At 60.7% G+C, this 12245-nt stretch overlaps 1 protein-coding gene across 1 annotated transcript in view; it reads left to right on the forward strand.

Annotated features, from left to right (window-relative positions):
* The window catches only part of PIK3R5 (phosphoinositide-3-kinase regulatory subunit 5), a 76371-nt gene that overhangs the window by 62902 nt on the left and 1224 nt on the right, over nucleotides 1-12245 (forward strand). Inside the window, exons 6-16 of the mRNA XM_024127929.2 lie at nucleotides 1996-2065; nucleotides 5009-5183; nucleotides 5773-5926; nucleotides 6574-6657; nucleotides 6924-7629; nucleotides 7758-7920; nucleotides 8245-8370; nucleotides 8848-8976; nucleotides 9531-9624; nucleotides 9899-9975; nucleotides 12120-12213. Coding sequence (XP_023983697.1) covers nucleotides 1996-2065; nucleotides 5009-5183; nucleotides 5773-5926; nucleotides 6574-6657; nucleotides 6924-7629; nucleotides 7758-7920; nucleotides 8245-8370; nucleotides 8848-8976; nucleotides 9531-9624; nucleotides 9899-9975; nucleotides 12120-12213 — 1872 coding nt within the window. The remainder of the gene's footprint in view (nucleotides 1-1995; nucleotides 2066-5008; nucleotides 5184-5772; nucleotides 5927-6573; nucleotides 6658-6923; nucleotides 7630-7757; nucleotides 7921-8244; nucleotides 8371-8847; nucleotides 8977-9530; nucleotides 9625-9898; nucleotides 9976-12119; nucleotides 12214-12245) is intronic.

The raw sequence follows: 12245 nt of genomic DNA on the forward strand, positions 1-12245 counted from the left end.
AAGAGGGGAAGCTCAGGTGGGTAAACAAAGCTCAGTTACAGAGGGGCTCACATGCCCGGGCAAGGCGTCTGAACTTCACCGTGGCTGTGCCCACCATTGGCTCCCAACTGCCAGGACCCATCCCTCGCCCGTGTGAGGGGGCCCTTTCCATCTCCTACGTATTAGGACCTGACACGGAACCGCCTAGGTGGGTTTTTTTGTTCAGCCCTTGGGCCAGCCTGGGTCTAAGAAAGCCAGTCCCAGAAAAGTGTTCCCGTCTGCCGAGATGCCCAGGGTAGGAGGAGTGAAGGTCAAAGGGAGAGAGGCGCCCAGTGCCCTGAGGCTCCCCGATAAGTGGAGGTCCGTTATCCAGGGAAGCCAAGGAGGGGGGATTGGATGGGTGTCTTTGGGAGAGGGGTAGAGGGTTTCAGCTGATGCTGCCGGAGTCCGGGCTGTTCAGCAGCAGCGGCCAACCAGCTCTGGAAACAACGGCCTCTGGGTCCCCCGCTAATACAACAAAATCAAGCAGACAGCAGCTCCCAGCACTAATGATGCTGTAATCCCCAAATGAGACCATTAAAGCATCCTAAGATACGCAGGTGGAGAGATAGAGGATGTTAGAGAATGTTCCTCGTCATGGAGACTAAAGGCAAGAGCAGGTTTCAAGGAGAAAGTGGTCAGCAGTCCCCCCGGGAGTGTGGCCCCGGCCTGGCCTGCGTTTACAGGGTCAGAAATGGGGCGGGGCCGGCAGCGGGTCAGCAGGGCGTGGGTTACCCGTTAAAAACATTAGATGGTAAAAGAAAAGTGTGGACGGGTCAAGAGAAGACTTTGCTCTCTGTGTGTTTTGGGGGTCGGGGAGATTGGGGGGCAGGGAGACCTGGGGTGCGGGGGACACTCCTGCAGCACTTTGTTGGGCGTTGAAGGGACAACGAGGGGACTTTTCTCTCTCATGTCTGTGAGCGGCCACCAGATGGCGTCCTGAGTCCTGATAGAAATCCCTGTTTCAGGGACTCACCTGTCAAAATAGACCTAACATTAACATCCAAACATGTGACAATTACATGGAAGACACCCCAAATGAAAGGCCCCCAAAGCAAAGCAATTAGGCCCTAAGTTGGAATCCTATACGTTGGAAATGTTCGGCCATTTACTACACAAAAGTCACGGCCCTTCTGTTGACAGCCGTCTGTAACCCCAGTCTTGGCTTTGGCTCCTCCGCGGGGCTGCCTTTCTGCTCCCGGCTCACACCCGGCCCACACCCGGCAGGGCCCCTGTGACGATGTCCAGGCTCTAACAAGGAGGCTGCCTGCCCCCCCGAATCCCAGCCTCATCAGCGAGGAGTGTGGGCTATCGTGTAACAGCCTCACCGTAGTTGACGCAGAACTGAACACGTACTTTTCCAGCTACAGAATTGAGTCAAGTTGCAGGGAAAAAGGGAAAACTTTGGCTAGTTTCTTCTCAGCACATTTGAATCAGAGGTGACAGAGACGTGGATGAGGCCAGAGAGGAAGGCGGGGAGGGGGTCTTTGGTGCAGAGGCTCAGCCCTAGAGAGGGACAGCGCCAGGCAGGACCACGGGCCCCTGAGGGCCCCCCGAGAGCATGTGGGAAGCGGGGCCAGGAGGCCAAGGGGGAGGCTGGGGGCTGGCCGGAGCTGAGGCTGAGCTGAGGGGTGCCTGGCACACCCACTGCAGGAGGTCACCCGGGACCGGGAGAGGTCTGCAGGGCCAGCTGGATAGCAGGAGATCCGGCCGCTTCAGGGGCCTCCGTCTCCTCCCAGGGTGCCCTGCCCCGCAGTCTCTGAAGAGTGAAGCTTTGCAGGGCGGGTGGGGCCTGGGAATCAGACTGTTAAAGACCCTGGTGGCAATGGGCCTAATCTGCCCCTTGTCCTCACCCTCATCCGGGAACTCCCAGCCGGATTCTCCAGTGCCAGGCTCCTGCGAGGCGCAGGGCCGTGGCTGCTGAAGGAACAGGTAAGTCCGTGAACTGTTTTTTTGTGTTTGTTCTTTTGGCCACAGGAATCTCCTACCAGCGACTGGTGAGGGCCGAGCAGGGCCTGTCCACTAGGAGTCATCGCAGCTCCACTGTGTGAGTGATCTTGGGGAGGGAGGAGTTTGGGGGGTGGGGTCATGTTTTGTGCACAGCCTCTTTTTTCAGGGCTAAGGGTCTCTCATCAGATTCCTAAATGGGTCTGAGACTTAAAAAAAAAAAAAAAGGAAAAGGTTAAAACCACCTGCCTTGATTGTGCCAGGTGCTGAGCGAACATACATTACCTTACTTTACCCCCATTTTTCAGATGAGGAAACGGTTTGGAACTTAAAAAAAAAAAAAAAGGAAAAGGTTAAAACCACCTGCCTTGATTGTGCCAGGTGCTGAGCGAACATACATTACCTTACTTTACCCCCATTTTTCAGATGAGGAAACTGAAGTTCAGAGAGGCCAAGTAACTTCCCCAAGGACACTCAGCTAGTAAGTGTCTGAGTCAGGATTTGAGCCTTAGACGTCCTCAAAAGCCGAGGCTCTTTCCATAATGTCTTTCTGCCTGTTAGTAAAACAACGTTTTTCCAAACTTTTTTGACTGGGACCGACAATAAAAAACGCATTTTATATGAAAGCCTGGTGTACATACACACACACACACACACACACACACACACACACACACAGCTGAGACAAGTTTTAGGAAATGAAAGTCACCCTCTCCCAAGGATGAACTCTGATCTCTTCGAGTCCATTTCACTTAAGAGGCTGTTCTGGTTGTGAATCCCTGAAGTGATTTCATTACCCACTCTTGGGTCCCCGCCTGTTGGAAAAGCATTAGAGAGGAAGCCTCCATTCCAAGGACCCTCCGGCAAGCCTCCAAGCACGGGGGTGCCTGAAGACCCCAGCCTCCACCAGCTCAGAAGTTCTAGTCACCCCAGCCCCTCCTCATCCTCAGTCTGAGGGGTTCACAGCACATTCACTGAGCAAACATTGGTCGAGTTCCTTCTCGGTAAAAACAAACAGAAAAGCTAGTGGTAGATTTTGAGAGAGACAGAAAGGGCATAAAAAATGTCATATAAATGTTGGCTTAGTAAGTAAGCAGGACCCTGCCAGGGGGCTGAGGCAGGTGAACAGTGGATTATCGCCAACGCCCTTCTAGGTACTTCCTGAGCCCCGGGCACTGTTGCAGGCATCACTCCATCATCCAGGCCTTTTGTTAACCCTGCAAGAAAGGTATTTTTTAGATCAGGAAACTGAGGCACAGACAGGTTCGTAGAAAGAGCTTCGAGCAGAGAGTCGGTCTCACTTTGGTTTTCTGTAGGTTGGGAACAGGCGTGCAGAGGAGGTGCAAGTGGTGAGGGCCCGGGTGTGGCTGGCCTGGTCCTGTATACAGTGGAGCTCAATGCATGTCCATGAGGGGATGATCCAGCGGTCGGTGAAGGAGGAGGGCTCAGTGAGGGACCGTTTACTTGAGCCCGATCCCTTTTTCTTACAAATAGAGAAATCAAAATGAGTTCCTCCCTAAACCCTGGGAACTCTAACAGAGCCTGGTCCCATTCCTGAGCCCTGGCCACAGGGCCGGCTCCGGGACCTCTGTCCACAGACACTGGCAGGAAGGCCACCTGCCTGGTGCTTCTTGGCACCGGGTTTAAACACAGCACAGATTTGTGAGAGAACGAGGGCAAGTGTGAGCAGTTCATACTAGAAGCCTTGGGCTTCCCTGGTGGCGCAGTGGTTGAGAGTCCGCCTGCCGAGGCAGGGGACGCGGGTCCGTGCCCCGGTCCGGGAAGATCCCACATGCCGCGGAGCGGCTGGGCCCGTGAGCCGTGGCCGCCGAGCCTGCGCGTCCGGAGCCTGCGCTCCGCGACGGGAGAGGCCACAACAGTGAGAGGCCCGCGTACCGCAAACAAACAAACAAACAAACAAAAACATACTAAAAGCCTTTACAGGTATAATACCGCGATGGCTGGAATACCTTTGAGAAAATGCAGTGATCGGGGGTTGGCCAGGGTGAAGTGGGAACAGACATATGTTAACGGTTAACTGAGTGATGGATCCTCGGGGTTCACGATTCTCTTAACATTTGGGTATGTCTGAAATTTTCCATGATGAAGACATTTAAACACTGGGATCAAGAGGGAGCCCAGGGGCCAATCTCGCCTTCTGAGATGGACCGCATTCTGCCTGTGGAATGTGTATCTCTCTCAATAAACTTGCTTTCACTCAAAAAAAAAAAAAAAAGAGGGAGCCCAGGGTCCAGGGGAAGAGGAGGCGGGGGTGGGGCGTGGCTGGACGCACACTCCCTCCCCCAGCCAGCTGCTGGTCTGCATGATGGCTCTGGCAAGCTAGAAAGGGCATCCCCTGTAAGCAGAGGAATCAGATGCAGCCCTGACTTGGCTCCCCTTCCTCCCGGCAGATGCCACCCCACACCCCGACCCTTGGCTTGAGGAGCAGGGCACGGGCTGAAATTTCAGGCCACACCACACGACGGCACGTGGCTGTCCCGCTGTCCCCTCCCAAAATGACCGCCTGGCTTCCAGTCACCTCACCTAAAACACAATCCTTTTCTGCGTCATCTTGCATCTGTTCAAATATCCTGTGGGAAAAATGTCTTATATAAAAATTAAGGTAGAATTTCTTTGTGAAAATTGGGTTCAGTTTTTTAAGATTTTTTTGGATGTGGACCATCTTTAAAGTCTTTTTTGAATTTGTTACAGTATTGCTTCTGTGTTTTTCTCGGGGGGACGGGTTTTGGCCCCAAGGCATGTGGGATCTTAGCTCCCTGACCAGGGATCGAACCCTCACCCCCTGCGCTGGGAGGAGAAGTCTTAACCACTGGACCACCAGGGAAGTCCCGAGTTCAATTTTTAAAAGGTCTTTGAAGACCCCAGCTGAAAACTACTCAAAAGTAGATCATAAGCTTTCCCCTTGGAACTGGGACCCCTGAGCCCCCAGCCTCTCTCCTGGCCTCCGGGCCCATGTGGGCTCTGTGGCTGCCCTTCCCCGCCCCCGCGCCCAGTAGCCATGGCCGGTCCTCTGCGTCCCCAGCACCGTACTGTTGCTGAACCCCGTGGAGGTGCAGGCCGAGTTCCTCACCGTGGCCGACAAGCTGAGCACGCCTGGGCCCTCCCCGCACAGCGCCTACACCACCCTGCTCCTGCACGCCTTCCAGGCCACCTTTGGGGCCCGCTGCGACCTCCCAGGTCTGCACTGCCAGCTGCAGGTATGTGTCTGGGGCCCTGGGCTCAGCACCGCCCCCTCCCGGCAGAGCACCTCTCTGCAAAGGCAGGGTCCCCTCGCTGGTCCCTCTCCGAGGCCCGGGTACATTGGCCTCCCTCTCCCCGAGTGACATGGCGGGGAAGTCGCTGGAGGGCTGGCCTCATGGAGAGGTTTCTGTTGTGCTGGGTCCTAACCCAGGTGGGTGGCACCCTAGACAGTGGGACTGGACACAGAGCCTCCGAATCCAGCGTGGGCTGGGTGGTACAGGACTGAGCTTTAGACTGAAGCTGGAAGCCCTGGGGTCTAGTCCGAGCTCTGTGACAGGTCAGCTGTGTGGCCCTGGGCAGCGCCCTCCCCTCTCTGGGCCCCAGCAGTGAGCTCTGAAGTCCCTCCCAGCTCTGCAGGGCTCTGGCCCTGGGCCTTTCTTTCTGACCACTTCTGGAGAATATGGGCTGAGTGAGAGGCCTGGCTCCCTGCTCAGCCGTGGGTGGTGGCAGGCGATGAGGCTGGGGACAGACTGGTCACCGGGAGCTCGAGAAGTCGGGCGGCCGAGCCGTGGTTCGGAAGCAAGCCTGCCTCCCCCTGGGTTTCAGTCCAAGACCCTGGCAGAGCTCGAGGACATCTTCACGGAGACAGCAGAAGCACAGGAACTGGCATCTGGCATCGGGGATGCGGCTGAGGCCCGGCAGTGGCTCAGGACCAAGCTGCAGGCAGTGGGGGAGAAAGCCGGCTTCCTTGGTGCCTTAGGTGAGGCTCTGGGGGTGAGGCCCATTTCCCCTGTGGCCCGAGCAGCTCCCCAGGTGAGCAGCCCCGGTCGGCCTGGTGCTTCTGTTCCACATAATCATTCAGGGACCCAGGTTCTCTGACACCTCCTGGCTCCAGCATCCCCGAGCGTGCAGTTCCCGTCTGCAGGGTTAGGGTTGGGCTGCCAAGATCGCCACTGGGGCGGCCTGGGGGAGGAGGAAAAGAGTGCTGATCAAGGGCAAGGGGCTTCGTTTTCACAATGAAGACAACGTACCCCTTTGAGCCACCTTAGTCACATGGCCCACCTTGCCCCAGTGGGTCCGGGAAACGTCTATTATAGAAGAAGGGATGCCTGATGAGATGGTGCCATAGTTCTCCTGTTCGAACCAGAGACGCAGAGGCTGAGACCTGGCCACACTCATGCAGCTCACAAAAGGGCATGGCATCTACCTGGTGGGCTTGAGAGAAGCCCTCTGGCTGCGGGCCAGGCATCCCAGCTTCCAGCTCAGCCTCGGCCCACCCGGCTGCATGTCCTGTACCGGTCCTCTCCCAGCTCTGGCCTCTCCTCCAGGGCGAGGGGTCTGGGCTGGCCCATCTCCAGGCCTCTACCCAGCCCTCACCTCCTGCCCCTCCCTCCCCCGTTCCTGCAGACACTGCAGAACCTGGCAAGCTCCGTACCATCCCCATCCCTGTCGCCAGGTGCTACACCTACAGCTGGAACCAGGACAGCTTTGGTAAGCAGCCCGCTGGGGCCCTCGTGGTGTGCACCCCCAACACTGCCCGGGCTCTCTTCCTCTGCAGCTGCCCCTCGCCCCAGCCCCCTGCCAGCCCTCCCACCTGAGCAGGCTCTGAGCAGGGCAGGGGCCAGGGCACTGGGCCGCCCTCTGCCCTCTGCTCCCCAAGTTCATTCTGTCTCAGCCCGTCACCCCACCCAAGGGTGTGCAAGAGGGGTTCCAAGGGCTCAGACACCCAGACGGTGTCTCCCCTTGCTTCCCTGCAGACGTCCTGCAGGAAATCCTGCTCAAGGAGCAGGAGCTGCTCCAACCAGGAATCCTGGGGGACGAGGAGGACGAGGAGGACTTGGAAACCGAGGGGCATCGTGCCGAGAGGGACTCGCTGCTCTCCGCCGGCTCGGCAGCCTTGCACGACTCCGCCCTGTCCCTCGCCTCATCCCAGGCCTCGGGACCCACCCTCTCCCGCCAGTTGCTGACCTCCTTTGTCTCGGGCCTCTCTGACGGCATGGACAGTGGCTACGTGGAGGACAGCGAGGAGAGCTCCTTTGAGTGGCCCAAGAGGCCTGGCAGCCAGGAGCTCCGGGGCCGCCGCAGGCCCGGGCAGAAGTTCAACAGGATCTATAAACTCTTCAAGAGCACCAGCCAGCTGGTGCTGCGGAGGGACTCCCGGACCCTGGAGGGCAGCCCGGACAGCGCCCCGCCCCTGCGGCGGGCCGGCAGCCTCTGCAGCCCCTGCGGCCCCCTGGACGGCCCGGCGCTGCCCCCGTCCCGGGCCCAGCGCTCCCGCTCCCTGCCCCAGCACAGGCGCGACCCCCAGCTGCCCGGCTGGCTCCTGGCCCCCGCCTCCCGTCACCAGCGCCGCTGCCCCTTCCTGAGCGGGGACGAGGACCCCAGGGCCTCCACGCTGCGAGTCGTGGTCTTCGGCTCCGATCGGATCTCGGGGAAGGTGGCCCGGGCGTACAGCAAACTGCGGTGAGGGCCGAGACGGGGCGTCAGTCTGCCCTGGGCAGCAGGGGCGTGCTGCTGGCGGCATCTGGGCTCGAGGGCTGGGCTCCCAGAGGGACCGAGGGCCTCCCTTCTCACCGTCTTCTTCTCAGCAGGCGGCTGGAGAACAACCGTCCGCTCCTCACACGGTTCTTCAAGCTTCAGTTCTTCTACGTGCCCGTGAAGCGGAGCCGCGGGCCCAGCGCCAGCGCCAGCCCGGCCCCTCGGAGCCAGACGCCGCCGCTCCCCACAGACTCCCCCAGGCGCCCCGGCCCTGCGGTAGGTCCCCAGCCCTGGACCCAGCAGGGCGGCAAAGCGAGGACACGCGAGCAGGCCCCAGTCGCCGGAAGGGGGCTGCTCAGAAGTCACCAGCAGCCCTGTGTTTAGGGGCCGCCGCCTCCTGCCCGGGCCTCCCTCCCTCCCGGGCGTGGTCCCTGCCCTGCACTTGGCCGGACGGCGGGCGGGGCCGCGTTCTGCTGCGTGACATGGACTGAGAGTTGTCAGACCTCTCCAAGGGCGCAGAGAAGCTCGGGGTGGGGCTGCAGGTGCCGCCCAGGGCCCCGAAGCTAGGGTGGCTGGGAATGACTCTCGCCCCCGCCCCAGGAGCTGGGTGCAGCCCCCTGGGAGGAAAGCACCAATGACATCTCCCGCTACCTCGGCATGCTTGACCCCTGGTATGAGCGCAACGTGCTGGGCCTCATGCACCTGCCCCCTGAAGTCCTGTGCCAGGTAAGCGGCCCCTTTCCCGGGGGCAGGTGGAGGGCCCTGGCTGTGCTTGCGGCCCCACTGGAGGACCAGGGCTCACTTGGGATCGAGCAAGGAGGGTGGGTGGAAGCAGGGCTGAGCTGAACCCAGGGCTCGGGGGCCCAGGGAGGGGTCACTGCACCGAGAGGGAGGGGCCCCAGAGGGTCCAGTTGCCTTAGGCTTCAGCTCCCTTCCTCAACTCCCAGCTTTTGTCTAACTCGGCGGGGGCCTCCCTGGAGGCCCATGGGCCAGTGAGGGAGGGGCGGAGGCCAGGCTGTGGGTCCTCCCTTGACCATTCTGTTTCCCGCTCCCATCTCACCGTGCCCCTCCCTGGCCCTGTCTGCCTCGGGATCTCTCCTCTGTGTGTCTGCACCTCTGTCTCTCTTCCTCTCATCCTCCCTTTCTCTCTCCCTCTCTGGCCACCTGTCCCTCGGGCTCGGGCTCGCCCCTCCCCACCCACAGCAGTCTCTGAAGGCTGAGTCCCGGCCCCTGGAGGGCTCTCCTGCCCAGCTGCCCATCCTGGCGGACATGCTGCTCTATTACTGCCGCTTCGCTGCCCGGCCGGTGCTGCTGCAGGTCTATCAGACCGAGGTAAGGCCTGCCCTGCCGCCTTGCCCCGCCTCTTCCCCCAGACTAGCTGCAGGGCTGCTCCCACACCCGGGCAGCCAGCAGCCCTGTGCCAGGGGAGCCCCGTGCCGGGGGAGCCCCGTGCCGGGGGAGGCCGTGCCGGGGGAGCCTGTGCCGGGGGAGGCCGTGCCGGGGGAGGCCGTGCCGGGGGAGCCCTGTGCCGGGGGAGCCCTGTGCCGGGGGAGGCCTGTGCCGGGGGAGGCCGTGCCGGGGGAGGCCGTGCCGGGGGAGCCCTGTGCCGGGGGAGCCCTGCTGGGGGAGCCCTGTGCCGGGGGAGCCCTGTGCCGGGGGAGGCCTGTGCCGGGGGAGGCCGTGCCGGGGGAGCCTGTGCCGGGGGAGCCCTGCTGGGGGAGGCCGTGCCGGGGGAGCCCTGTGCCGGGGGAGGCCGTGCCGGGGGAGGCCGTGCCGGGGGAGGCCGTGCCGAGGGAGCCCGTGCCGGGGGAGCCCTGTGCTGGGGAAGCCTGTGCCGGGGCCCTCCTGGAGGTCCACGCTGATGCCCACGCCCCCGCCCTCTCCAGCTGACCTTCATCACCGGGGAGAAGACGACAGAGATCTTCATCCACTCCCTGGAGCTGGGTCACTCTGCTGCCACACGCGCCATCAAGGCTTCGGGTGGGTGCTGCCTGAGCCCCAGTGGAGGCGGGGCTGGGGGGGTGTCACACCGGAGAGGGGGACCCTGGGGTGGCGGGGCGCCAGGGCGCCAGGAGGTGGGGCCCCTGGAGGTAGAGCTAGAGGGAGGTGGGCCGGGCTCTGGGGCCCTGGGGAGGAGGGGTCCCAGGGTGGTGGGGCAGGAGGGACAAGAAGCGGGCAGGGAGGCAGGGCCCAGGGTCTGTGACGGGCACTGGAAGGAGAAGGAGCAGAGGGTCTGTCTGTCTGTGTGGCACAGGTCCTGGCAGCAAGCGACTGGGCATCGATGGTGACCGGGAGGCCATCCCTCTAACACTACAGATTATTTACAGCAAGGTGAGACCGATGCGGGCCCGCCCCTCCGGGATCTGCTGCCCGTGCTGCCTCCCCAGAGCCAGCCTCCTGTGTTCCCCGGGCGGTCCTTCAGCTGGGAGGCCGCGGCAGGCTCCCCAGGCTCTCCTGCATGCTGAGAGAAGGGGCAAGGAGAGGCGGTGGACCTTCCTCTCCCCCTCTGCCTCCCAAGCTGCCCCCGCCCCGGGTCCTCCCCACTGCTGAACGTGCTCAGCCCTTCCGTGAAGTGCTGGGGCCTGGCCTCAGGGCTGGGGGTGAGAATGGGCCAGCAAGTTGAGAGATATTTACTGAGCACCTACTCATGTCAGGTTCTGTGCTGGGCCGGGCCCTCCGTCTTAACTTCTCTAGAGGAGGGAGACAGACAATAAACAAGGAAACAAAAAGTGCCCAAGGTAATATTAAAGAGTGGCAAGTGACGACAAGGCAACAAAAGGGCTGGTGGGATAGAGACGATGGGATTCTTTCCAAGTAGTGGCCGGGGAGGTACGCAGGGGCACTGACACTCACTGGGTGCTGGGTTCCGGGTGTTCGTGAAACACCCACTGTGTCCCGGATGTTGTTCATGGCACAGGAGCGTTCACGAGAGTGAGCAAAGCTTTTACAGTCTGGAGGGGTTGGACGATCCCACAACACGTATAGTTACAACTGTGACGAACAGATGAAGGAGAGGTAAAGGGTTCTGTGAGAACCCTTAAGGGGATTGTTCGACCCAGCGAGGAAAGTTAGACAGGGTTCCTTGAGAAGGGCCATTGAGTCAATGTTGGAAAGAAAACCAGGAGTTAGTTAAGTAGGAAAAGAAGAGAGACGTGCCCTCCAGGTAGAGATAATAGCATGTGCAAAGGCCCTGTGGTGAGAGAGAACATGAACATCAAAGGGCACTGAAGGAGAACCAGAGGGGCTGGAGCAGAGACAGTGGTGGGCGGGGAAAGGATGATTAGGTGAAGCTAAAGAAATTGGCAGGGCTGGAATGCCCAGGGCCTTGGTTCAGTGAGAGGGGTTTTGTCCTTGTCCTAAGAGCAATGGGTATCCTGTGAAGGGCTTTCAGTTTGGGGTGTGGCAGGATCAGATTTGAGGTTTGGAAGCCCCCTGTGGTGGCTCTGTGGGGAATATCGGAGGGGACCCCAGGGGGTGTGGGAAAGCCAAGTCAGAGGCTCCCGTGGTTGTCCAGGCGAGAAACATGGGCAGCCTGCACTAGGGAGGAAAGAAATGGGGGTTATATGTGAATCACGTGAGCAGCAGGGCTTAGGGATGGATTAGAAAAGGAGAGGCTCCAACTCCTGGATTTCAGCCTTCTGCGACTGGCAGGCCCATTTTCTCAGAAGAAGCCCAGGTCCAGTGGGGGAGTGGGTGTGGGCCATAGTGGGTTCGAGAGGGAAGGAGAGGCCAGAACAGGCAGTGGGAAGGAGGGCCTGAGCTCAGAGGTGACGTGTAGAGATGGGTGTATAGGTGCCCATGGAGAAAGGGCCATGGCTGAGGCTCCCTCAAGGAGAAAGTAGGAATAACAGAGCGGAGGCCCCAGGAGAAGCTCCTGAGACCTGCGTCCTGTGATGGGGGCAGAGGAGGGTGATGGCGCAAGGCAGAGGCCCCAGCCAGGCTGGCGGTGGGGAAGCCAGGAGCGTGCCGCCACGGACGCCCAGGAGAGGGGCGGAGTGAACAGGGTGGCATTCTCCTGTAAGGTCAAGCAAGCCGAGGACTGAGAGTGCTTGTGGCTTTGGCAACGCGGAGGTCCCTGATGAAAGAGACATTCAGACAAAGACCCAAAGAGGGGGCTCTGCCTGGGACCCCCTGCCCGTGAGCCTGTCTCTCCCTCACTCGGGGTTCAGAAGATCCTCAGACCACCCCTTGAGACATTCTCAGCACTCGCACCCCACGACACAGTCACAGGCTGACCTGTGGACCAAGCCAGTGACCTGATGCCCCACCCTGGAGCCAGTAAGGTCTATATAGGGGTCGAGGGGCTCTTGGTGAAGAAGCTGGCAGGCTCGGGCAAGTGAGAGCGAGCTTCCTGGGTGTGCTGGCTGCAGGCGGCGCCCTGTCGCTGGCCGGTCTGGAGCCGCCTCTTCAAAGAGAAGGCAATAGGCACCGGGGGGACATGCCCCTGAGAGGGTCTGGCTTTGCTGCCTTCCCAGGGGGCCATCAGTGGACGCAGTCGCTGGAGTAACATGGAGAAGGTCTGCACCTCCGTCAACCTCAGCAAGGCCTGCCGGCAGCAGGAGGACCTAGGTGAGGGGGCGGTGGGGGGGAGGGGGACAGGG

The sequence above is a fragment of the Physeter macrocephalus genome, chromosome 14 (genome assembly GCF_002837175.3).
Source record: "Physeter macrocephalus isolate SW-GA chromosome 14, ASM283717v5, whole genome shotgun sequence".
NCBI lineage: Eukaryota > Metazoa > Chordata > Mammalia > Artiodactyla > Physeteridae > Physeter > Physeter macrocephalus.